The 27,839-nt window shown below is 38.5% G+C and overlaps 1 protein-coding gene across 1 annotated transcript; it reads left to right on the plus strand.

Moving 5' to 3' along the window:
* Positions 1–889: 889 nt before the first annotated feature.
* On the plus strand, positions 890–26,637 carry VAPA (VAMP associated protein A). The gene is made up of 6 exons (XM_057368925.1): positions 890–1,115; positions 17,415–17,567; positions 20,164–20,267; positions 22,290–22,370; positions 24,689–24,865; positions 25,834–26,637. The coding sequence occupies exons 1-6, from the start codon at positions 1,040–1,042 to the stop codon at positions 25,990–25,992; spliced, it is 750 nt and encodes a 249-aa protein (XP_057224908.1). The 5' UTR covers positions 890–1,039; the 3' UTR covers positions 25,993–26,637.
* Positions 26,638–27,839: the final 1,202 nt, after the last annotated feature.

Raw genomic sequence — 27,839 nt, forward strand, 5'->3', positions numbered from 1 at the left:
CCAGCAGGAACMGGGCAGGGATTGTCTCCCTGTRCTCAGCATTGGTGAGACTGCACTTGAATACTGTGTCCARTTCTGGGCCGTTCGCKTCRGGAAGGACATTGAGGTGCTGGAGCRTGTCCAGAGAAAAGCTGGTGAAGGGTCTGGATGGCATGTCCTGTGAGGAGTGGCTGTGGGAGCTAGGAATGTTCAGCCTGGAGAAAAGGCGRTTCAGGAGGGTCCTTATCTCTCTACAACTCCTCCTGAAAGGAGGATGTAGCAATGTGGAGGTCGATCTCTTCTCACAGGCAATTAGTAATAGGGTGAGAGTATAAAACCTCAACTTCCACCGGGAGAGGTCTAGCTTGGACATTAGAAGGAATTTCTTCACAGTAAGGGCGCTTAGGTATTGGAATGTGATGCCTAGGGAGCTGGTGGAGTCACGATCCCTGGAGGTGTTTAAAGTAATTCTGGACGTTGCAATGAATGCCGTGCTCTACCTTACAGGGCGGTGTCCGGTCATAGATTGGACTCGGTGACCTCGGAGTTCTTTTCCAACCCAGCTGATTTTGGGATTCTGACTCGCTCCAGTCGCAAGGGCGGGAGGGAAAGAAGGGCGGGTGTGTGTGTATCTGTGTGTGTGTCTGTGTGTGTGTCTGTGGAGGGAAAGAAGGGCGGGTGTGTGTGTATCTGTGTGTGTGTCTGTGTGTCTGCGTCCATGTCCCCAGCTCTCTGCCGGACGACCCTGCAGGCGCGCGGGCGCATGCGCGCAAGCAAAGGCAGGATGCGCGCGACCGTCGTGCCCGCGCAGGGGGCGGGGCTGCCGGGGCGGGGAGGGCGCGGGGACGCGCTCGGGGGCGCGCAGCGGCAGCGCCCGCCCTCGGCCTGCGCCCCGCCGGCAGCGCCCGCAGAGCCGCGCCGAGACACCGCCCGCCCGCCCGTCGTGAGGGAGCGGCGGCACGGCCGGCCCGCTCCACCCCTCCTCCGCCTTCCTCCGCCTTCTCCTCCGCCTCCTCCGCCCTCCCCCCTGCCCCTCCTCCCGCTGGAGTGAGCGAGCGAGATGGCGGCTGCCGGGGCTCTGGCGAAGCACGAGCAGATCTTGGTGCTCGATCCGCCCACCGACCTCAAATTCAAAGGTGAGGAGGGGGGAATCCGGCGCGGAGGAGGGGAGCGGGGCGGCAGCGGCGGGCTGTCCCGTTCCGCCTGGGAGCCGGGCCGCCTCCGGACGCCGCGTTCCCCGCTGCCTCCCGCGGGCGGGCCGCGGTGCCGGGCGCTGCCCGCCCGCCGGGGGATGGGGGGCGCCGCCGAGCCGGCGAGCGGGATCGGCCGCCGCCATCTTGGGATCCCGCGGGGATCCGCGGTGCCGGGTGGGATCGGCCGCCCCCTCCCTGCCCCTGCCCCCGCCCGCCCCGCCGTGTCACCGCTGCGCTCGCAGGCCTGTCCCCGGAGCAGCGGCGCCCGGGGACGCGGGTGTCGCTGGCGGTGCGGGCTCCCTCTGGCAGCAGCGGGCAGGAGAGGCCCTGGAGCGGGCTAAGGAATCCTTGCGGGGTTCCAAGCTTCACGAGGCTGCCCTCACGGCTGGCCTTGTCCCACTTTTCCTTTCAGGCGTGTTGGGGCCCGGTGTCCTCGCGGGGATAGTGTGGTTCTGCACCATCACTGCCCGGCATCCGCGCCCTCGCCCCGGTGCGTCCCAGTCCAGCAAAGGGCTCTCCGCTCTTTCCCCAAAGCTGTCATGTCTCAGGCAGGCTATCGGAACGTCATCAGGGATCTCGCCTCTTCCCTGGGAATGAGGAAAAAGGAATGCGTGCGTTTCGGAAGTTTTATGTGTGTTGCGTGCCGACCGCATGGCTGCGACCGCTGACGTGCTGCTGTCAAAATAGGTCCCAGCTAGTGCTGGTATCGTGTGTGTGTGTGGTTTCCTCTCCTCTTCAATTATATAGTTGTGAAAGGAAAGGTTCKGTTAAAAATGAGTGATCGTTGAAAGGCAAGGACATAAAGAAAAACATGACAGAACGGGTAGTTTTTTGGTAGCACCCTGTGATGATACATGTAAGGGGCATTGGGAAAAACCTCAGAACCTTTCAGATGTAGAATCATCCGTATTACAATTGTTTTAAAGTGATTAATATTATGTGAACTTAACATTTTAAAATGTTGTGACTAGTGTCATCCTGTGTACGTGCCTAATTCTGTGCATGCTTCTATTTTCCACTTTTAGTAGGCTCATTTTTCATTGTTTTAGAGGACAGAGTGGAATTTATAAAGTTGTAAAAATCTTCAAATGGACAACTAGAACAAATGAATGCTTGYGTTAGAAAAGAACATTGTGTTCCCCCAAAATACCTTTGGTCTGGCCTTGCATTTAGATAAATTAAAGCTATACTTGTTTATTGATCCATCAAGTCAGTTAAATCCCAGAATCTGTCTAATCATGCATATTAATTTCTTGATAGCTTCAGTTTTAAATTTTGTAAATTACGCTTTCATACACAGAGTGAAAACCGTAGCACRAACTTGTAATTTTCACTTTGGTTTTACATTTTTAAAATGCTGTCACGTCTGGCTGCACTCACATTTCAATATGCTGCGTTCTTACTGCAAGAACAGGTTGGAGGAAAGTGCATGATTTAAATTTTGTTTAAATTAATAAACTACTCTGTCTAATTTGAGGCCTTCAAGTGTTGAGCTGTCTTCAAGCTGGAACTAAGCTGTATTTGTGTGATATGAAACAGTGTGCTGATAGAATRAATGATAGATTAGAAATTCTGTCTGTGTGAAACTGTTGTCAGTTGGTGATCTTTATTGTGCTGTGTATTTATGCACTTAAAGCATGAAATGTGTATTCTTTAGGCATAAACTTTGGTTTCAGGCTAATGCATATATTAGGAAAATTTCTTTAGAGCAAACTAAGCAAAAACAAAATCAGAAGCATACTGAGGCAGCAGCACTCTTACTGTACTATTGCAGTAATATACTACAGAAAGTGCTATCAATTGAGAGACCATCRAGTGCACTCCCAATAAATATTTTCTAACTGCTTATTATTTAGAGGTGTTTMGAAAGGTTTGTGGGCCACAAATGAACCCAGTTCTAAAGTATTGCATTTTAGAATATAATATTGGCAGAAGGTAATTCTGAGTGCCACCTTTTAAAAAGTAGTTGTTTAGTGAGAAATAGAATATATGACTTGGAATGAATGTAGCATAGTGTAGGAAAAGCATAACGTTYTGTTAAAAGAATAAAATATACATTTTTTCAGTGCCGCAGGTTATTCAAAGTTATTTTATTGGTACAATCATCAGTGATTATTATTGACTTAATACCGTTGATGCATATGTAACAGAGATCCAGTTTAAGTCTAAACATTTGAATTGAACAAATAGCTCTGTTGGTTTTCTTGCCTGGGGAAGTTATAATGGATTTGCTGACCTTTAGGATAACAGTGAAATGTGATAGTATGCCCSTATGCAAACAACTATTTCAATTAAAAGATACGTAGAACTTATCTTAAGGAGTTGTTAACAAGGCTTTAAATTCATCATTACCTGATGAAACTGCTTTTTTTTGTTAATATAACCTAATTTACTCTGTCAGCAATAATAAGGTCTGTAATACATTTATCCTTGAATKTTGCTCAGCACGATTCAAGGGGAGTTCTAAAGAACATGTCCTGTAGTGGCTAACACGTAACRTATTTCCCTTGGTGTTCAAGACACCAAGTGCTTTGTAGTCCTAGAAATTTCAATCGTTAAGAGTGTTTGGGTCATGGTTARTTCCCTCTGTCCCCCTGTGCTAGTTAGGTTTCTTTGGGTTCTGGAACTATCAGGAATATCTAAGAAAAATCACAAAACAAACAAGTACTTTTCATAGTGTTATGCAAATGTGACAAAGGTAAAAATTATACTTAAAAGCGATGAAAACTAAGAGGCAGTTGATAAACTACCTAATATCACTTTCAGACACTCAGTACTGGGTGCTGAAAATTCGCCTCATGGTTCTTGTGGCCAGGTTCTTGAGCAATATTGCTCCTGTAGGTAGGCTTTCTTTTGTATTCTAATGTATTTTGTTTAACTTCTCAAATCTGAAGTTGTTGGGAGTTTATTTAGGACTGGATAGGAAGTATTGAAACATAAGACACTTAAAAGCAACCCGTTTGGAAGGTGGAACAGCTGCTTCTTACTGGTGTCTTCTTCATGCAACTCATACATGTAATTGCTGTCAATAGCTCTAATTTAGTGAAGATTATGGAAATATGGAGTTGATTCCTTGTCAGTGAATAAGGTTTTTTACTACTTTTTTTTTTTTTTTTCTGTAAGCAGTCATGTAGTTTAATAGCAACATTTGATGTTTTATGTTTGAAAATTTGTAGCATTTTTATGGAAACTCCTTCTTCCTTAAGCCAAAGAAGCCAGTTTTGCAATATTAAGTAAGTCTTAAGTTGGTCTTGGATGACGGTCCTTTAAAAAAAAAMAACTTTAAAAACCACCTAATGTTTAAATCAGTCATAAGACAWGCTTCTGCAACACCTAATTGAAAATCAACACTAGTTGATTTGATGAGCTTTGGAAGATTAGTAGATAGTGTTCAGAATTTAAATTTCATGTGATTCAGAGGTGTCTGACTAGCAATAAAAATTATAAACACGTCTGAATATTCTAAATTGATATCCTTTATTGAAGTTCTGGCTTAGACGTGTGTGAAGTCCAGTTAGTTACCTTTGTAAAAATCTCAAAATAAGAAGCCACTCTTTTCCTTTAGCATACTAAAATAAAATTTGCAATGTGTCTGTGTGCAGTAAATTTTCTTTTTGATGGGTTGAGTTACTAGGAGAGATCAGTGTAACAGAGGATGTTTAATTTCTGATTGCTGATCTGAATCGTAGTCTAGATTTGTCAGTCTATAAAATCAGCTATCAGCTGGTATATGTTCAGATAACTTTTCATGGGAAGTAGAGAGCACTTCACTCAAGTATTGCAGCTTATTCTGAAATGCAGATTTCAACAACCTTTTAAATAATACAAAAACATTGCTGTACATTATTTTGTAATCATTACAGTGCTGTTGGTAACATTAAATGCCACAGGCTATGTGTTGCTGCAAATCGAGAAGTTGGAATTTAAAAGCAAAAATAGCTTGATGTTAAATGCATTCCCTGCCCTCAACCTCTGTTGCCAGAATTGGCCTAGGTTGCCTTTCAGTGTAGGCAGAGTTTGAAGTCCTCAAATGTGATCTTACTTCCTTACTCGTGTGTATCTTGATCACATCAAATTTTATACCTGTGTTCACTCTCTTCAAAGTACCAGTAAAATTTGTGATGTCCCTATTCTCTAGATGAGTTAAAAAAAAGGTGATTGTGATGCCAATTTTCTGGTGTCTTCATTCAGGAACATTTTTGAAATGAAACAATGGAGTGTAGAGGATGAAAAACTGGTTGTAAGTGATTACTAATATAGTTGTGACTTTCTGATCCTTTGAAATGGTTCCATTTAAGTTAACGTATTTGCTGTCTGAGAGTTTTGTAATGGCAAGAATTGAACATCCCATAAAAATGACTCAATATTCAACACGTAGTCTGACTTTTTTTTCTTCTAAATACAAGAGTGATTGTTGGCATTGTCTACTCTGCCCGTATGTATACTTCTATCATTGTTTCATGGCATTGTTTCATGTAGTATTTATTAGTATGTTAATTTCTTTAAATTATACATATTAATAAAAACCAAAGCACAGAATGAAATGTGGCAATGTGTTGGGGAAGAAAAAAGRAGATAATGTTTTTTTACCTGGTGTTGCTTATTTGGTGGTATTACGTTATGCAGTTGTCTCTAYCACTGTGCTAGACTGCCTTGTAAAAAGGGAGTTATATTGATCTGTGAGGTKAGGTGTATTATAGGTGTTGGATTATATTTGGCAGAACTAGTTTGTCATTTATTTTAAGATTCAGTAATGGAATATTTTCCTGTGGTGTTAGAGGTATACAGYAATGAAGATTTAGAAGTTTTGTCCTTTACCTGCAATTTATAGGGCTCTTTTATTTATTAGTGCTGTTGCTTCACTAAGCAGCGAAACAGTATCCAGACCTCACATCTTGTCCTTCTAGTGTGTGTCAATGATTATTGGTATAAAAGCTTCACCTTTGCGTTGTAATTACTATAAAGTGCCTACTCATGCTGCTTGTTGATAGCATAAGCAGGTGTTCTAGATCACCACAAGACATTTTTATTAATATTATAAAAAATCTGTATTATGCATGAACAGTGTACTGTTGTTCAAGGCCAGGTTGAAAAGTAGGAAGTTTGAGAGGATTGAGAGGAGCTGTTTTATTGCATCAGTAAATACGTGCAAATATTTAGTGCATTTTCTGTCCATTGTGGAAATATAAATTGTTCCTGTTTTGGCTTGACTATCGTTTGTGAATGTTTTACTTTCTGACAAACTTCGTCTTTGGGAGATGTTTGTTAGCCAGATCTTTGTGACCATCAGTCACTCAAGGGTTTTATGTGCTCCTCTTGTAAGTCATGAATTCAAGTAGAAAAGGCTTCTGAAGAGAACTTGCTGTATGAACAGTGGAAAAACCCTGACTAATTAGATAAGTATTACATTTTCCAGTTTGGAAGCTGTCAGTTTACAAGGCTTGTGGTGTCAGATGAACCTGATAAGTGAGTGTAAGCTAATTTCTTTTTTAAAGAAATCATCAAAATGATTCTACTTAGATAATTTGTCAAGTGGTATTGTTGAAAATAAAAATGCATAAGCACTAGTTAGGATTTTACTAACTTTGTTTTTCTTAAGCACAGTTGTCTTGGCCTCCAGCTTCTCTTGCCTTCTAGTGTTTTGTATTGTATAAAGTTATTTCCTGGCATTTTAAATTATTTGACAGTGTAGATGTCATAGTTCATTTTAGTATTTGAAAGTATTTAGAAATAGATGGTTATGTAAATTAAAATAGATATTTTCAGTTCATTCCTCTATGAACAAGATCTTGTGAATTTAGATAGTTGAATATTATCCTAGTGTAGGACTTCATGTGTTTAATAACATGAAAAAGGAAGACAATAGAAAGAAAAATAAATGTTTGCCTGAAATTAAAAAAAAGTAGTCAAGACAGAATTTTTCTCTCCCATTTTTCTCAAAATGTGGTCTTMCTTGGAGTAAATCTTAATCTGACACTTCAGTGTTTGAATTGGTCTGACCTCAGTAGTAAAGTCTTAAAGGAAAGAATAATTAAAGACATGGAGGTAGATGGAACATAATAAAAATGCAGTGTCCCAGGTAGAATGTGGCAGTCTGATCTGAGACCTCTATCTGTGATACTGGAGATTGCCCTGACCCAGGTGCAGGATCTTGCTCTTGGCCTTGTTGAACCTCATGAGATTTCTATGGGGCCACCCTTCACTACCGTCAAGGTCCCTGTGGATGGCATCCCTTCCCTCCAGTGAGCAAYTGCATTGCTCACTTGGTGTCATGTGCAAACTTGCCAAGGGTGCTGTCACTTCCACTGTCAGTCATTGATGAAGACATGGAATAATACTGGTCCCAGTATGCATCCCTGAGGGATGACCCTTGTTGCTGATTTTCACTTGAATGTTCAGGCATTGACTGGAACTTTTTGGACGTGACCACCAAGACAAGTCCTTGTTCATCTATCAGTCCATGCAATTTTGAGGTAAGATGTKGGGGGGATCATATTAAAGGCTGTGCAGATACCCAGGTAGGTGACTTATGTAGCTCATCCCTTGCTCATTAATGTCCACCATAGAAGGCCATTAGATTAGTCAGGTGTGATTTGCCCATGATTAAGTCGTGCTGGCTGTCACTAACTCCTTGTCTTCAGTACATTTTGATTTATCTTCCAGGAGGGTCTATTCCATTTTTCATTAGTGACCTTGGTATGGGATGGGAGTGTGCAAAAAAAAAAAAAAAAAGTGTTATGTGTGCTAATAATACAGCATTTTCTTAGAAGTTATGAAAAAGAAGTAAAACTAGCCACTAGTACTTAATAATGGGTTATGAATGTGACAAGTCATGAAATGGGACAAATACAGGACTTYAATTTTGTAGTGAGTGAAGTATTAATGTCAAGGTTTTTGTCGTTGATGAAGCTTCATCTGAATGCATCCCTGGCAACACCTAGTCAGATAAAATGAACCCAGATGGGAATGGTGCAAAGAAAACTTTATTAACATAAGTGAAGTAGAATAGCTTTAGCTTGTTAATCTTAGCAAAATGAAAGCTGAAAGGGGATCTGATTGCTRTCTATAAATATATCAGCAAGGTAAGCACCGGGGAAAAGAAAATCTATCTAGACTAAAGGATAGGACTGGTGTAAAATGARTTTGCTTCAAGCTGCTATGAGTGTATTTAGATCATTAGAAACTAGCTGAATCTGAATCATGTSAGTCTGAACCAACTTTTTAAAAATTATGTGGGCAAAAATAGTTTTAAGTTMATCAGATACCATTTTATGAAATTATTAGTTTCAGAAAGCTTCTCCTAGGTARTAAGTTTATAATGTTCTTGAAAGTTTGGTACGACATTAATGGTACACAGTTATGTACTTAAGCTAGAGCAAGTGTGTTGTGTTACATTCCAAGACATTAGAATAGCTTGATATGTTTCTTTTTTTTTTCTTTGTAAAAAGGGATATCCATGAATTAAAAAATCATGCATGTAGGAGGAGCTGCTCTGTATGTGAAGTAAACTTAGTGATTCTAGTTTATAGGGATATGATGTTAATTTAAGGTTAACATGTTTAATGGTTTGTGTTGCTAATATTGCCCACTGAAAATAAAAACTGTTTGGTTTTTTTTTTTTAATCTGAATGTCCACTAGCCATCTACCAGACACATTTTATGTTATAGCTCAAGTTGGAGCTCCAGCTGCTTCTGTAGAAGTGAGCTGTCTGTTCCTGAGGAGTGTGGCTGCATAGCTCATCTCTGTACTGGGATATGAYGCTGATGAGGAAGAGGAGTTTGTGGTCCTGTTCTGATTGACAAGACTGACTAAATGCAACTTCTAATTGAAGCAGGTGTTTGTTTTTGTGAGTGACTGTAGGATATGATTGTATTTGGCTTTTTGGGAAATGGTGTATTTGGTTTGGGAAATGGTGACCTGTAGCCTGTACTTCAGAGAATGGAAAGGCATCCTGAAACTACAATGAGCTGTTGGTGTGTTTGAAAGRCAGTCCAGTGTCAGCTAGACCTGTCTGTAGGAGATGTTAATGTCTGATACATAAGTGTGTTTTAACCAGGCTCTGTGTTATGAGCTTAGGACTGGAGAGCCAGCAGTCCAACAACTAAAACTGTTTAGTTATTTTTTTTATTTTCCTTTTTTTTTTTAATAACTTTCTGGGCTTTCCTCTATGCTGGGAGACTTGTGAATTTGATTTATTGTTAAAGTTACTTTGTTTCACCGTTGGAATACTGCTTGCAAGGAAACCAGTGAAAACCGTAAGAGCTTTGGTAGTCTGCTCAGTGTTTGTGTCTGGCCTCTGATACCCAGTTCTTGGGGCACATTGGAAAAAGTGCAAGGCAACAGCTGTTGATTGGGTCTTYTCTGGAAAGACTGATTTTCTATGTGCCTTACAGCTGTCATCTGAGATGATTACAAGTGTTCTGATTATTGCTGTAGAATTTCAAAAGTATCGTGTATGTTGCAGTGCAGATCAGTTGGGTGCATCCAATGGGAGATTTCTCATGTGAGGATGCATATGTATTTTAAGCTGCTGAACTGAATATTTGCATATTTTAAACRGCAGATTTGGGCTTTCCAGCATCACTGAAACAATTTGTAAGCAGGTTAAATGCAAAGCAAGTTTAAAAGGAAAAAGGAACGGGAAAAGTTACTTATTTTGTTCTGTTGATCAAATATGTTAGTATTCTGTAAATCTAAGAACCTCTGTAAATATCAGACTTATTAGTTATCCTACTTTATGCAAGCAAAGAGAATAGTTGCTCCAGAGGAACCGTTTATAACATAGCCCTTACTTAGCTAAATCTGTACTAGATTGCTAGTATGTATTAGTTGCTTTAGGACTTTGGGAGGCTAATTCAGTGGTTTAAATGTTCTAGTTTAGCACAATTTRAATATTTCTACTGTTCTTATTATTTCAGCAGTGCTTTGGTATGAATAACACTTTGTGATCAGACTCTGAAGACTGTATCCTAGTAGAATTATAAGCAACCAATTTTAGTGTGCTCTTAATGTGTCTTTGGCAAGAATTACAATGTAACCAAGTAAAGCTAAATTGCACATAAGGAATTCACAATACTATGGAGGTTAAGTTTAAGTAAGGAGTGTCCCTTTGATGTTARTAACCAGACAGTTCTTCAGTAATGTCACTCTTCAAGTAGGAAAAATATCAAGCATAAACATATAAGACTTGGGCCTAGACTGCTAGATTTTAAAGCTTAAGCTAAATACCAGCAGTTATATCTTTGGATGAAGTTATTCTGTGTTATACCAGCTTATTACTAGTGGTGTTTTGTTGTTGGTAAGGCTAAAGAAACTGTTGCCCGTATATAACATTAAATGCAGGACAATCTCCATTCAGTTTGTATTTTATCTAATATATAAAGAAGATAACATTCTCTTTACCAGAATTCCTGGTAATGATCTCTGGCTGTACTTTATCCTAGAGATAGATGCTTTCTGCATTTTTACTGTGGTTTCTTGGCTAACAATATTTCATTCACAAGCTGGGGTGAAGAAGTTTTGATCCAGAAAAAATATGTAAGGAAACGTTTTGTCTGCTTTGAAATGTCACTGTGTTGTATTTTTGTCTTTTCTCTGTCAGAATGGCAGGCAAAAGATTTCTGCTCCCATTTCTCTTACAGCAGCCCTCAGTAAAGTGTGCGTGTGAGCATCTGCACAAGCACCTCTAATAAGCTGTGTAGCCATATGCAGGCTCTGCCCCCTTGACAGAGGAAGATGAGCTATTTTAGGATTAAAAAATGGGCATTGTCTCAGCATTTTTTTTAGAAAGAAAAATCTGTGATAGGCACATCAGCAGCATGAATGCTGACAGCATGTCATCGTTGGGAGCTCAGATAAAATCTGATGTTACCCCTGGTAAACAGTGGTAGCCCGGAATCAGCCCTCAGGAAGTGTGGACATTGAGGTGTGTCAGCTTTCTTATAAAGCCTGTTTTGTATTCTGTATTTCACATGCAGGTTGATGATAAAACGTAACTATTTCTCAAGTGCCGGGATAGAATAAGAAGTGAAAGATTGTGTAATGCTCTTCTAACATATGAACATCTTCCTGAGAGCCATGGTTATTTGTAGGTATTATTAATCTCTCACCTTCATCCACTGATTATTCCTGATCATTCAGATCCATGTCGAAGTATTAATCCATGAAACCTAAGCTCTTATGCTTCATAGACCATGAATAATTTTAATGTTGGTGATTTGTTAGAGTTGGGATTTTTCTTCCAGTTGGAGAAGGTATTTGAATGGTCATAGTTCTGGTATTTCAGGAGGAAGGAGTTACTTATGTTCATTGGCAAAGCATGTTATATATTCTTTTCAGATTTTTTTTACAGAGGTCTGAATATTAATTTTTTAAACTAATTTATGGAAATAAACAACATTCCACTCACTTTCTTTTATGTCAGCTGTGTGACCTATGCTTGTTCAGAAAGTACTATAAAATTCAATTTTGAGCCATAAAATGCCTTGTTTTAAGATTAATTTTCTTATCTGATAGTCAAGGTAGTTTTGACTCACCACAGAACACAAGTATTTCTCATTTTTAGATGTCTTTCCTTTAGTACCTCTGGTGGAAGATGATCAGATCAAGAAATATTTAAATTAACTGGACCTAATAAATCTGTGGGCCCCGGTGGAATGCACACACATTCTGTGCTGAGGGAGCAGGCAGGTGGACAGACAGGCTAGCAGAAACCTTGTGAAGTTAACAAAAAGTGCAAAGTCCTGCAGCTGGGGAGGAACAACCATCCAAGCACCAGTGCAGGCTKGGATCTGACCARCTAGGAAAGTTGCAGAAATTGCCCTGGGGGTCCTGGTGGCCAACCRGTTGACCATGAGCCAGCAATGTGGYCTTGCTAYAAAGAAGGCCAGTGGTATGCCGGGCTTTGTTAGGAGGAGCATTGCTGGCAAGTGGAGGGAGGTGATCCTTCCCCTCTGCTCAGCACTGGTGAGGCCAGCTGGAGTKCTGGCTCCAGTTCTGGGCTCTCCAGTAGGAGAGAGACATTGACATACTGGAGAGAGTCCAGGGAAGGGCCAGGATGGTGAGGGACTGGAGCATCTCTCCTGTGAAGAAAGGCTGAGAGGAAAGCTTCCAGTGAGGTTACTCCAGCCTGGAAAACTGAGGGCTTGGGAGAATCTTACTGATGTATAAAAAGGGRGAGTGCAAAGAGGATGGAGATAGGTGCCCATGACAAGACCAGAGGCAAGTGGGCACATCTTGAAACAAAGGAGCTTCCCTCTGAACATCAGAAAACACTTTTTTACTGTGAGGGTGACCAAGCAGTGGCACAAGTTGTCCAGGGAGGCTGTGGAGTCTCTGTTCCTGGATATATTCAAAAGCTTACTGGACATGTTGCTGGGTAACTGGCTCTGGATATCCCTGCTTGAGCAGGGAATTTGGCCCAGATGACCTCCAGAGGTCCCCTTCAATCACAGCTGTTCTGTGGTTGCTATGTCAAATGATAGGAAAGAAAAACAATTAAATTTTGGGTTAACTAAAATATTCCTTCTTACATCATACAAATATAGATTACATGGAACTTTGTTAATTTAACTTATTCTTTCTTTACTCCATTTTTACATTTGATTCTGGCAGAATGAGTTGATGGAGACCTTCCTCTCAGGTCTATCCTAAAAGTCARTTAACTTGTTCTCAAAATTTGTCATACTTGATTTACAATATCACTATTAGTTTTTATTCTGCTGACTTGAACTCATTTCTCATCATTCGGGCTCAAACAATCAAATGCAGTAAATGAGTTTTCTTTATCTGCCCAAGTTGGCTTTATTGTGCACTGAAAGAAAGCTACTCTGCCTGAGTCTGTTGTAGTAAAGGGGCCTTGAAGTGTTCRGTGTGTTTCAAGTGCTCTTGGAATTCCAAAGGTGATGCAGCAGCTGTGAAAAAACAGCATTCCGTTTAGAGCATATGATCCCCATAGTTTTTGAAGTTAATACATTTTAAGGAGTTTAAGTTACATTGAAGTAACACATTTTAAGGAGTTTGGATTCCTTTTGCCAGTTTGTGTACTTTTTCAGTGTGTACTTACATTGTTTTTAGATGTGGCTGAATGTATCTCTTTGCTGTGCCAATTTACTGCTTAAATAAGCATTAATTCAATGCATGAAGTAGAGGGTTTTCTGGCTGAGTCGGCTTAGATACTGGCTTTTGTAACAGCTACAGTTCATTGTCTTAAATTGAAGAGGGCAACATGCTTAACACTTAAGCTTTTTCATAAAATGCTGTTGATTTTGTTTAATAATGCATGCTCATTTTTGTACAACTCTACAAGTGATTTGCCTTCTAATTAACAAAGTGTTTGTGTCATTTAATAAAATKATAATTTCTCCCTATCCAATTTTATGTAGAGGTGATAGTTTACAGGCTTTGTATGTACATTATGACAGCCTTACTAATTTGAATGGAGCTTCTTGCTGACCAAACCTGCCCCCTTCTCAGAAGTGCTTTGTTCATTCTGTACTGCCAACAACTAGAGATACTGACATGGRTCTCTYACCTTTCCCAGGGGTACCACAGCCTGTGGAGGTTTGTCTAAGCTCTTCCTTCCCACTCTAGGAAGACATATTCACATCATCATTTTTTCCCTGATGYTTGACCATCTCAGGTGGTAGAAGAATGGGTTTTGAGGCTGGGACAGTRAAGGAGACCTGAATCTGAAGAGAAAACGACACTGTTGATGAAAACGACTTCTGTACTGGTCCTACCTGTCCAGTAATACATAGTATTTTGGTTTTACTGCAGCRTAACTGGCAAGCTTGTGGCAAGCTGGGAAACTTTGCGTTGTGTTTCAGCTGTGGAAACGCTCTGCAGAATCTGTGGCATTTCTTCCTGCCCACTAGTTGCTGTAGTCCAAGCTGTGTGGTTGCCAGAGGCAACYCTGGCATTAATGTTGTGGCGACGGCACTGAAAGATAGCTGAAACAGAAATTCAGCATGTAAAGTTTTTTGGATATGTCTAATATTTCTGAATGTGATTAGGCAGGTGTCTGTCCTTCCTTTCTACGGCCCTCGTAAGTGGAAGGGACAGAAAACTTGTGGCAAGAATTGTCACTGCTCCATTCAAAACTGTTGGAACAAACTGGCATGCTCGCAACCGTCATTCYAGGAAGATGCTGTAATTGGTATCTTGGATTTACACTCCTAAGAGAGTTGCTGGACTTCCTGTCCCCTCTAAAGTAACTCTTGACTTGCAGAGGTTATTATATTGAAAWGACAGGTTTATAAAGCAATGATCTCTTGTTATTAGACATATTAAATTGATATATAGCCTGAGGATTTTATTAGTTGTATTACCATAGCTTTTATGTGTACAATTAGACATAAGCCTGTCTGAGGTTTAAGTGCTTGAATAAAAACCTGCTTGGACCCAAGTGTCATGCAAGCAGCAGGTGAGATGCTATTTTTGCAATTATAATGCTGTCCTAATGTAGCTGAATATTTACTGAAATGAAGTGGGTGTGCATTTGTCCGTTTTGATGCTTGTGCAGAATGTTTGTATCCATCTTTGCCAGTTGTTTTTCCTTGTTTACATGCAGTCTGTGTAGGATCTTCCAAAGCATTTCTCCTTCCTGGTTTTCCCCCCACTGCCCCATGCTTTTCCTCAAGAACAGTTGTGGTTTAGGTGTGCCACTTAGATCATGTGGCTCTTCTGAMGGGTGCCTTTGTGTTCTTCCCGATCTATGCTGTTTGTATGCCACTAAACTATCAAAACACCTGGGTTCTGCATAAACAGTGAAAATCGGTCATTTTTTCCTTTTGTGCACCAATTTGTTGCCACCTGTTTATTAAATCTGATGGTTGCAAGTCTTGAGAGGTTTTATACAGCTATTTTCTTTACAGTTTTTAGAAAGCAGGTGAGAGGTAAAGCATCCTCTAGACCTTGAAAAATATTTCAGTCACCTCTGAAAGAAATGTCTGATTCTAAAAAATGACCCTGAGCTAAAAGCCTKTTTTTTGTGTAGTATCCAGGAAATGCAAAAGAGGTCACTGCATTCATGAACCTGGGAAAGAAAAGCAGATTTCTTTATCTGAGGTATTGAAAGTGTCAGTAAATATCAGAGTAATTTGAACAATATTTTGAATCCTGTCTCATTAGACACTTGAAAAAGACAGGCTTGAGGATACCTTTCATGTCTCAAAAGAAACAGAACATTTTTTATTTTAGTTTAAAAACCACTTTATCATCAGTTTATAAATTCACTGCTACTTTGTCTTGAAATAAGCTGGTTTTGAATAGTATAGCTTCTTTTCTTGGTGACTGTTCTTTTCAAAATGAGCCTTTTTTCCTTKGTGCAGAATGTCCTTAGTAAAAGTAAGTCTTCGAGAAGACAGAAGCAGAGCTCCTCRGGTTGCCTAGAGTTACAATTAAAAAAAAAACAACCCACATCTTTGAAAGCCAGATTCAAGGTTTGCCTTTGTTTGCCTCTGGGCACTGCAAAAGCAGTGGTTATTAGATGACTAACAGCTTAGGTGGTTGTTAGTAAAACTCCCAGAATAACTTCCTCAGAAATGTGTGTGTAGCTTGAAAAAATACATGTTTGGTGTGTAATGAGTTTATCACCAGTCTTAGATTGAGAGGAGTATTCAGCTGCCTGATTTTAGTTCAGCTTGTGGAATGGGTGATGAAAGTTATTTTTGGGTCTCCCTCTATAAGTGAAGACAACTGGATCCTGCAAGAACCCTCAAAAGATGAGTGGCCGGAAATTTGGGAGCTCTGTCAAATTTGCATGAATTGAGAGGGTGACTTATTTCRTCTACCATATAGAGTCAGATTAGAAGTGAAGTTTCAGACAAGTAATACCAGTTCTTATTTTCTCAAAAGAGCTTCACTGAATGTAAACCTRGTACACATGTATGTTCATCTATCTCTCAGTATTCTGGTTCTCAGCAATTCTCTTCTTAGTCTTTATATATTTGTATCTTGGTGTTTCGTGTTAATTCTGKTTAATAATCTCTCAAAATCAAGGATTTGGAATGAGTTATAGAAACAAAGGCATCAAAGAGTGAGCCCTCTAGTGTAAGTAACCTGTTTGATAGTGGCTAGAGCTATTTCCTTCAGAGAAGAGCCAACACCTTTAYGGAATAAGGTACTCAGAAAAGAACTGAGTTCCCATGGGAACTGCATGAGACATGCAGTTAGTGGTTTTGTTGTACCTTACCACTTGTTTATATCACTTATGTTTTTCATCCAATTAAATCTAAAGTTTACTTTCTTTGTACTTTTTTAATGGAAAAGTTGTTGTTGTGTTTTCAATACTGATAAAAACTATTTTGTGGTAATTTAGTGTATAATTTTAAAGAACTACAAAGAAGGTTCTTARAAGTTAATGTACACATGAAATATTCTTGAATACATTTCATTTTTCTAGAGCCCTTGCAGTCTTGCTTTCAGACGACACAAGTACAAGAGAGATTAACACAGCTCAGAATTCTGTGACCCTTACTTTTTGTGCAGTTACTGCGTGGCATTGCATGAAGGTGATCTCTGTTGGAAGATGTGCTTTTGCAGCTTGATATTGAAATTATGCCTCTTGTCCAATCCAGTCTTGAAAGGAATTCCTATCCTAAAGGTTTAACATAAACACAATTTAGAGAGTACACTGCATTGAATACATAAATATAGRAAATACAGCTTGCTTTTCTGGGGATCAGTTAGAGTATAGGCATAAACAGAGTATCATCTCTCTYACTTATTTTGAGTTTAAAAGATGAGATTGTTCTGTCAAATCTTTAGGAGCTCAAAAGCCAACAGAAGTTGAAGTCTCAGGAGCAGTTACTATATTTTTGTCTCAGTGTTTTCTTTCTTTTAAACAATTGAAATGGTTCCAAAGAATGTGTTGCTTCTATTGCTGAAGAAAAATCCAGCAAAATTTACTTTTGCATATGACCATTACCTTCTAGGTATTTCAAATGTTAAGAATGTTTTGGTTAAATTAATATATGCATATATGAACCACTTGTGCCAGCAGCTTGAGTCTGTTGAACTATTKAGGAGTTGTTGATTGGTGTAATGTATATTTTTATAGCTAAGGTAATAGAGCATGCTTGGCATGTAACACAGTATATGTGCCTAATAGGTATTTGATTTAACCTGTTTTTAGAAGCTTGTTGGCAACAGGTTATATTTTAAGAGTTACTTGTGCTGTGTAAATAGATTTCTTTTCCAGAGATACATGTATATTTAAAAAAGACCAATCTTTTTTTCAGGTCCCTTTACAGATGTAGTAACTACAAATCTTAAACTACGAAATCCATCAGATAGAAAAGTATGCTTCAAAGTGAAGACCACAGCACCACGTCGATAYTGTGTGAGGCCAAACAGTGGAATTATTGACCCAGGATCCTCTGTAATTGTTTCAGGTAAAAGCAAATGTACGCAGTTGTAGATTGGGTGCTTTAAAAGCCTTTAATGAAATTCCCTAATACTTGATCTTAAAGACTGTTGGAATTATGCCTGCTTTTTAAAATGTTTTTTTAAAAAATGAAAGGGATTCCATTCATTAGTATGATGGCAACTAGATGTAGAGCTGCAATGATACATGAAAAAATACTCCGTATAGAAATACTTGCCTTTGTMACATTTGTCTGTGGCTCTTGGAAAGGAGGAAAAGAAAGTTGGAAATGGGAAGTGACATTAACATTACCTTTGCTTCAAAATACCATATTCATGTTTGTATCTTGAAGTAGAGCATTGCTTGGCTGCTCTGATGTGTTTAAAATGTAACATTTCACAGTTCAWTGCATTTAAGAAAAAATTAGTTTACATTTGTAGCTAGTGGTTTTTCTTAAGAAAATGGGAAAAGACTTGATAAAAAACTAGATGCCAGTCTTTMGATTTGGTAAGTGATTTTTGTAGGTCATTCTCCTGACCATTTTGAGGTAGAATCTCTGTAATAAGGGGAATTCAGGTTGTAGAGATCTCAGGCAATACAGATTGAGCTCCTAGATCTCCTAGATCTAGAAAAGTGATTATTGTAGAACCCTTGGAGACCCCTGAAGCAAAGCAAAGGGGAAGTAATGGAGCAATCCTCAGAGCTTTTCAGACTCACATTCCCATGCCATAGGGAAAGTTTAAAAGAAGCCAGTGAGCTAGCTCCAGGGGATATGTTCAAATGTTGCAAAGAATAATTCAAGAAAATGTTATGATTGATTCAWACCTTAGAGCAACTTTCCTTGTAGGGGTTTTCTAATCTGATACGATCTGTAGACTGGGGTCCTTTAAAACTTCATGATGGYTTACCATGGTCAGTCCAGCATCTGKACTCACGTGGTATTACTGWCTTGGGGATGAAAGATTATTTACTGACAATTGGTTTSAGATTCAAGTAGTCAAAAACGCCTCTTTTTTACAGTCTTCAGCTACAACTTACAGCCATTTTGCCTTAGCTGTGTGTTTGATCTGATAYCTGGGATCTTTCCAGTGGGTAGTTCAATATCACAATCAAGTTCTTGCTGGACTTTCTATTCAGGGAATTGAATAGGTTGAAGCATTACATCCTGTGTATTTTCGTTGTTACAACTCACCCTTTTAAAGCTTCAAATATTTTATTTTTTTAACTGAGTCAGTGTAAACAATATTGTGGCTTCAGGATCACCAGTAAAGGGAAACAGTATCACAGTGCTCTACTCTTCAGTTGGCATAGCAGGAAGTCTTTGATGCGCCTGTTTCTTATTACTGGATTCTCCTGCAGTTATTCAGCTATGGTGACCTCAAGATGTTTTCAAGTGCAGTTGTTAAGTCACTGATTCTACAGTGCTTTTCAGAGCTAAGTTCTCTTCCCCAAAGTGTCAGCTTCATCTTTTTGTTTTTAACATATAATTTCTTCTGGGTCATTTGCTAAGGTAAGTGCGCAGATTATTTTTCTAGTGACCCACTTTATCTCTTCAGTCTCTCAGTTTTCAGTGCTGAGTCATCTTTCATGTAATTAAGAATAGATTTCTCTCACATTGTTGAACAGAAAGAAATAACTATAGGATACTGTGGGCTGAGGCTCTTGTGATCAAAACTGAATGTTGAAGTAGTGTTAGCTGTCTTCAGCCTGTTTAATGCATCTTGTTGATTCAGAGCCAATTTTTAAATTCATTGTTGGATATGCAACTTGACAGTCATTTTAAGGAAGTTCACAGACATTTTAAAATAATTTRTCACTTTTCAATTGTGAATCACTAAGTATGCTTCTTCAGCCATATTTATTAATTTTTTTCCAAAAATACAAATTCAGTAAGAGCTGTTTTTCTTTACCTCAATGACCTAAATTTCGTATTTATTCGTATTATTTAATATATTCTGTTATGTATTGTTAACTTGTTAAAAGCAATTGCTTATTGTTGGGTTTTTTTTCATAATATAGAATCTTATTCTTCTTCCTTCACAGCTTCTTACTGTTACTTGTTACTGTTTTTCCTTCTGCTTTTGCATTTTTTTCTGGCTAAATCAGTATCTCTGCTACAGCTTTTTCATTGCTCTAAAATAGTACATATAGCAGTACCTGTTGTAGGAGTCCATGCAATTTTCCTTATRTTTTTCTGAAACTGCTTCTGCTTCTCCTAATTCATGTAAAGTTATAGTGAGCTGGAATTCATATTCTATGGAAGACAAGTGTATGTACAAATACATACAAATGTATTTGCCAAATAATTCATCTCTCCAGTTCACTGAGTCCTCTTCCTCTGATCAATCTTCCACACATATTTAGATGTTATTTTTTTTTCTCTCTTATACAGCATCTATTTGTTCATGTTGGTATACGAAATGTCTTTTACCTATAGTAATTACAGAAATAATAGTGTCAGCTACACCAGACTCTGACCTTTCAGTCTGTGTTGCTATGGTGTGTGCACTGCCTTTGCATTTTAACTGTCAGTGTCGGTTCAGTGAGAAATAAATCTAAAGTGGATAGCATGTTTGCTGGAGTGATTAGCTGAAGAATCACAGTTTTATTTTTCTTTGGAACAGTAATGCTGCAGCCTTTTGACTATGACCCAAATGAGAAGAGCAAACACAAGTTTATGGTACAAACAACCTATGCACCACCAAATATTACAGATATGGAGGCAGTGGTAAGTAAAAATGGAGGGAAATGTCTGTTGTATTTTTTTTTCTTAAAAAATCGGTCTTAACTATAAATGATTCATGTTTTTGCCGTTTATTTTTGAAGAACTGGGTTTTCTCTGAACAAATGTGACTTCAAATGTGATTCGGGGTTTTTAATAATAAATTCAAGGTCAATTCTTAGAACTTGCATTGTGAGGTTATTGAATGGAGATATTAATCAGTCTAAGGTAAGGACAGTTCACTGTTAAAATGTTATTAAATGTTATACCTTTGTTTGCAGCTAATTTGGCAGGGATAAACAGATTGAATTTGAAGGATTCAAGAGTGTATTTAAACAGCAAGCCTGAAGCTGTATGAAATGGGTGCATTTGATGTGAAAAGTTTTCAGTGATGTGATTTTTCAGTGATTTTCAGTGATTTCAGAAATGTTGAATGGGATTATAATGAATGAAAACATTTTCAAGACTGAGATGTGTCTCTCTACAAGACACCAAGTGGCTAATTTCAGCACAAATGATAGACTTATTTTCTGTTTTAATAGAACATGTTGTAACTTTAGTTTTTAGGCTGCGTTGGTCTGATACAAAATGCAGAAAGAAGATTTATAGGTTTGTGCTTGTAGTTCAGAAGTAAGCTACCTGTTTCTGATTTTACTGGCTGGCAGCAATGGGAGTGATGCCCTCCATTGTCAGAATGTGCCTTTTAGGATATATGTGTACTCACATAAGTTGTCTTAAGGTGGAGGTCAGTGTTGTATATGTTTCTATAACTCTACAAACTCTTCAAAGGAATGCCTGAGTTTACACAGGCACATTTGATGTTCAGTCAAGGCAGAGAAGGAGAGGGGAAACAAAGGATAAAGATGAGATTTTGTTAATCACTRAAACATTTTCATGTTTAGGCTCTGTCTCCTTATATGAAGACAAAGACTACTGTGACGTCACTCTTCACTGGAAGCAGTGGAAAACCTTTTAGATTTTGTGAAGCTTTTGAGACATGAAAGTTAATATATGCCTTTTTGAGTTGATTTAGTTTTTCTTCATATGCTCTAGTAGCTCTTGGCTATGTGTGGCAAATGAAGCATGGCTATGTAGTGGGATATAAAAATCAACTTCAGAAATACCTTTCAAATAACTGCTTTCTTAGTGTGTTCAGGTATACAATACTGAGAAACAGGTCGTGCAGAAAATCAATAATTGTGGTTATAAGTTACTGTATAACTAATGCCACTGGAAAAAAATGATAGGAAGGACGTTATGAAAAATCTGAGTAGTTGAATCTGTAACATCCAATTCTAAGGTAACAGTAGAGGACCTGTTAGAAAAATTGCTGCAGACTTCAGATCAGTCTCTGAGCCTAAGAATTTAGGGCAGCTACATGTAGTGCAGGCTTTGAAAGTTAATTGTCATGTGAGTTGAGAAATTCTGGCATATTTTAGTTATTTAAATATACTGATAACTGTAAGAATTTAAAATGTTTTTTATGAACAGCTTTGAAAAATTCTCTAGGCCCAAATTGTCACATGAAGGGGAGTAAAAGGGGCGGAAGTGGTTRAAAGTCTAAAATTTGAAGAACTAAAGAAATTTACTCTGGAACAAATAGAGAGTCTTCCAATCTTTTGTTTAAAATTGGTGCTTCCAGGATGGGATACAAGAAGTATATTTACTGTGGCATGATAGGGCTAGACCTTCCTTCTCAATCTGATTTAGATGTTACTTGTTTCTCATTGTGTGTTAAGAAACCACTGTATTGTCACCTCCCTATTTCATACAAACCTCTGATGGATCCATCCTTGCATTCAGTTTGCTTTTTCCTYTCCAGACTTGAATAATCATTTCTAGCTTTTGTTACTTCACAGCAGTGAGTGAGAGCAGAAAGCATTGTTGATAAACAAGTCTGAAAATTGCAGTGAGGGTAAGCACAGTATTCAGCTGTATAGGAGGTCAGCACTAAGAGCAAGCTCATGAACTGTTGAGATGTTTGCTTGAGTCCGGCATGTTAAGTAACTGTATTAATTGTTGTCTTAGTGGAAAGAAGCAAAACCTGATGAGTTAATGGACTCCAAATTGAGATGTGTGTTTGAAATGCCCAACGAAAATGATAAACTGGTAAGTATGGACTAAGAAACTGTCATACACTGACTGGTAGGATCTCACAGAAATTTCAGGGTTTTTTTAACCTAGTTGATTTAATGATTAAATGAATTGAAGGAATTTGTACTGAATTAGACAGGAGGGGTGTTCAGTGTAAAACTTTTTAAGGATTCATAGAATCATAAAACTGCCTAGGTTTGAAGGGACCTTCAAATACCATCCAGTCCAAGATCTTGTCTGAAAGGGAACACACTATCCAACCACATCTTAAAAAACTCCAGCAATGGAGACCAGTGCCAAAATCCTACCTTTTTATTATTTTTATACTTTATAGTTTTCAGATGCAATCTCAGTATTATCTTGGGGGGAAGGGGATGTAGTGTTTGCTTTGTGGTCTGGGCTTTTKTGGTTGGCTTTTGTTTTCCCTTTTTGGTAAAGGATAGTTTATGAGATGAAGGTGTAAGCTTCCTAAGTGTGTGTTAAAACAGTAAAAATGTAAGGGTTGAGCATTTATTATCAAGGCATTTAGTTACCTGCTTTCTGGCTTTATTTTATAAAGTGAAAATGTAGTGAGAGAAATGTAGTGGATTATACAAAACTACCTCATTTTGTACTTTCTCCTGAGAAACTGTCCATAGGGACAGAGGAGCTGACTCTTTAATTAAAAAGTCAGCTCTTTACAGCCACTCTTAAGGGGCTTTAGGCCCTCCTAGGGCCAATACTTTAAAGCCACTTTTCTTAGAGTGCAAGAGCTCTCCATCTTGATGTGTAAGAAATGAAGGAAGGCAGGCTGGAAAATGGCATGGCTGAGCAGGGGATTGCTCTTTGCATCGAGGAGTAAGAAGGCAATGCACAGCCAGTGGAAGCTGGGATGTGTGACTTGGGTAGTGCAGGGGTATGGTTTGGGGGTGTGTAGGGGTGGGATCAGGAAAATTAAGGCACAGATAGAATGGGACTTCACAAAGGATGTGAAAAGTAATAAGAAGGGACTACTTAAGTATGTATGTCAGAAAAAAAAGGACAAAGACAGTGAACCCTCTGATAAGAAAGGAGAAATGGYGACAACAAATATGGAGAAGGCTGAGGTACTCACCGAGTTCTTTGCCTCAATCTTCACTGGCTTCTCAKGTCTTGGGGGTTCTCATGGTTGAAAAATGGGACATGAATCTACAGSATGTGCTCACAGCCCAGAAAGCCAATTGCATCTTTCAATCACAAGAAATGTGGCCAGCAGGTCAAGGGAGGTGATTCTCCCTCCCTCTGCTCTGTCCATCTGAAGTCCTGAGTCCAGCTCTGGGTTCCCCAGCATAAGAAGGATGTGGACCTCTTGGAGYAAGTCCAGAGGAGGTTCTTGAAGATGCTTAGAGGGCTGGAGCACCTCTCCTATGAAGGCAGGCTGAGGAAACTRGGGTTGTTCAACCTGGAGAAGAGAAGGCTTTATGGGTGTTGCAGCAACTTTAAACACAGGCAGATAGTGATAGCACAAGGGGGCGTGGTTTTAAAATAAAAGAGAAAATATTTGGATTAGACTGTTGGAGGAAATCCTTTACTCAGGAGGTAGTGAGGCACTGGAACAGGTTTCCCAGAGAAATTGTAGATGTCTCATCTGTGAAGGTGTTCACTGTGTTGGATCCGGCCTTGAACAATCTGATCTAGTGAAAATTGTCCTTGCCCATAGTGGGGGGATTGGAACTAGATGTTRTTTGAGGTTCCTTCCAACCCAAACTATGCTATGATTCTGTGATTTTGAGCAGAGCTGTGGGAATTAGATTTTTCATTTTAATTTTGGGGTTTTTTTCAGATTTGGTGACTTTTCAGAATTAGTAATGCATATTTCAGATGCTGTGAGACTTATATTTCATGTTTTTTGCAGCACTGTGTTTTCCCTCACTAAAAGGTGTGGCAAGTGCAAAACATTAGTGTCATGCATAGTTCATAGAAGTTTGTTACATGATGTGTTTTAGTTTGACTTCATTTTGTTTCTTACTATTGCGGGATTACTTTCTTCCTTTTATTCCCGCTGCCCCCACCCCCAAAGTTCAGATGTTCCTTGGTGTATTTTATGCCCTCTTTTGGATGCCTCATGGGTCAGTGATAAGCAGCTTAAGTATTGATTTGTGTCTCAGTAGAATGTAGTGCCAGGTAAACAGCAATCTTCTCTTGCTTTTTTAATACTTGAGCTAATCAGAATTGAACTGTTAGTGTGTCTGTTTTGATTACTGTGATTATCAACTTCATTGAACTATTTTAGTAGCTTTGTTATTTCACTTTTAAGCTCTGGATGATTTTTCTCTGGGTAAGTAAAACTCTCAAATCATTCTTGGTATTTGTAGAATGATATAGATGCAAGCAAATCTGCCCCGGTACTGAACACGTCTAAGCAGGATGGACCGATGCCAAAACCACATAGTGTTTCACTTAATGATACTGAAACAAGGAAGCTGGTGGAGGAGTGCAAAAGACTTCAAGCAGAGATTATGAAGCTGACAGATGAAAATCGGCACCTGAGAGTAAGTTCTGCTTCCATATTTATACTGCAGTGGCTTCATTCTGCTTGATTGAAAGGTCAGGTTTGTAATTAGGCCAAAAGGTGTGTATGTTCCAGTGAGCAGGTAAACCTGTTAGAATGTCAAGATTATTTCGTAATATGATTTTACTGTCCTGTATATTTTGAATGTATATTTTGAATGTATATTTTGAATGTGTCAGTGATTGAGACTGTGATTATCATGGATAAGACATTGCAGCTGCGTAATTTTCTTCATAAATAAAGTTTTCCTTTTAAAAGTGATCTTAGTTACTTGAAGTCTAAGATTCTCAATCAGTAGCTTTTTAAAAGTGCCTTATTTTTCATTAATAATGAGTAAATGGGATCTAGAGAAGTAACATTTTGAATTACAAASAACAAGTGAGCAAGAACAATTGTTTGGCCGGAGGAGGTAAGCAACACTACTTTCTAGTACCTTTATGTAAAAGTGTCAATTCAGTGACCTGTAATTAGTCACTACATAGTTTTATGTGTCTTTTCTATATATTTGCTTTGRGAACAGTTTTGACAATTTTACTGGCTGTGGTAGTCTTTAAAAGAACTATGAAATAATATGGTATCTTCACATCTGTAATTGTGATAACATTGAAACTAAACAAAGCAGATATTTCTCCTTAATAATAAGGAATTACTGATATTAAATTTTAATATGTAGTAAGTAAGAGCAGGATGCTTTATTGGGCCTAGCAGGATTTTTGAAATTTTTTTAAGCAGAGAGACTAGTGGAGAGAGACTAGTGAATTACTGTCCTTATTTAAAACATGATTTTCTGTGTTCATGTTTTAAATTTTGGTGTGGTATAATGTATGTGCTGGGGATTTTTTAAAAATATTTAAATACTCACTAGTAAATATGGACTTTTGAGTTCAGTTTTTGCAATTGTAATGATGTATTTATATATTTTTTCCATCTGTTTTTTCCTCTCCTCAGGATGAAGGCTTGAGGCTCAGAAAGGTAGCGCACTCGGATAAATCTGGATCGCCCACAGCTTTGGCCCTCAGAGATAATGGCTCTAATTCTCTTCCTTCACTTCTTGTTGTAATTGCAGCCATTTTCATTGGATTCTTTCTAGGGAAGTTCATCTTGTAGAAAGAATAAGTGAGAGAAGCATGCAAAACTGCAGCTTCCTTTTTTTTTTGTTTTTTTTTTTCTTTTTNTTTTTGTTTTCTCTTGGCCAGAAAAAGGTTTGTTTACCTACCACATCATGGGTAGTACGGCCCAAGCGGCTGTTCTTGTGTACAGCATCATAACAGGCTTTGCCTTTAATGATCTCGCACGGTTAGAAAACACAATCTGAAAAGACAAACTGTTCAGCTGCTGGACAAATTGTACATTCAGTCATCAATAGCAGGTATCAGTTGCACAGTCAGTCCTTTATGAAAATTCATAAATAAAGAATTGTTCTTTCTTTCTGTGGTTTTAATAAGAATTCGAAAATTGTTCAGAGTCTTGTAAATGTTATTTTAATAATCCTTTAAAATTTTATCTGTTGCTGTTACCTCTTGACAAATGATTTATTAGATTGCTAATCCCACTCATTCAGGAATACGACAAGAGGTATTCTGGGGAAAATGGTGCCTCTTACTGTGTAAATTTTCTCCTTATCTTACTTTGCTAATATCATGGCAGAATTTCTTTCTTATTCCTTGTGAGGCATTGTTGAGAGTTCTTCATCCTTAACAGTCCTGTCCCATAATATTTAACATGACAAAAGAAATAAAATTGTTAACAGATTTTTCTGCTGGGTAGCCTGTTTGTGTGTGTTGTGCTTTTAGAGGGGATTCTTAACAAGTTCATTGTTCATGGTAATTTGCTACTTGTAACAAACAAATGGCTATTTTGAAGTTTTTTTGCTTAAGTCTCTGGCTTTGACTGTTGTAATTGAAGCTTCAGAAAGAAAAAAGGAAGGTTTCCATTCCATTTGTTAAAAAAAAAATTGTTTTCTGGCTGCTTTCAGCTACGAAGAGGATGGGGACAGAATAATTTGGATATCCAGCAGGTACAAACCGGATATGAATGTTTTCAATATATTAWCAATTTGCTTGGATTGTGCAGGAGTGTAATAATCAACCTTCTGTTCCATCTTTGGATCTTCTGGGTGTCTTCCAGGAGTCAGCATTAATCTTTGATTTTGTAAGGGTACTTAATTCACATATACTAACTTACTCAGTTTATAATTCTGTCGTAGCAGATATTAAAGAATGCAAGTTGAATCATTCAGACACCCATAGTGAATTCCATGACGCAGAAGAGTTGATATTTGCTGAGTTGCTCACCTTTTGCTCAGTTGCTCACCTTTGGGAAATAAAAATCATTTTATGCAACTCTTGGCAGATCTACCCATTTTAGCCATGTATAGCTAAGTTTTAAAAAATGCATTTTTGGGGTCTGAAATGCTTCCCTGCACTTACTCTTATGTCTTGCCTCATCTCTGAATATGTCATAAAAACAAACAGTAGTATTGAAACAAAATATTATCTGTACTTCTGAGTAAGCATAATCCAATACAGGGAATTACTTGTAAACTTGAAMAATTTTTGTGGAAGAGGTATACTCCTGTAAGCAAAATTGTGTATGCTCTTGGACAGCTTGACTTGATGTGGTGCAGCTAAGTGTGTTAGACCTTGATATATGCACACCTTATGTAGCTGAGAAAAAATGTTCTGGGAAAGATGTACATTATCTTGGTTGCCTTTGATTTCTAGTGCTTTTTAAAAACAAAAATACATCATGTTCTGTCATAGCTCTCTGTGATAAACTTTTTTTTTTATAAAATCTTGCACATGTACAAGGAAGATGATGGAGAAAATGCAAATACTGCTTATCTTTTCACTTAAGCATGCAAGCACTGATGTTTCCATTTACTTGTTCCAGTGTCTGCATTCAAGTCTCCTTCCATCCCAGTGACTGGAAAAAAACATGTTAAGGTTTTGATT

The sequence above is a fragment of the Malurus melanocephalus genome, unplaced genomic scaffold (genome assembly GCF_030028575.1).
Source record: "Malurus melanocephalus ecotype Western Australia unplaced genomic scaffold, MMel_1.1 scaffold_99, whole genome shotgun sequence".
NCBI classification, from domain to species: Eukaryota; Metazoa; Chordata; class Aves; order Passeriformes; family Maluridae; genus Malurus; species Malurus melanocephalus.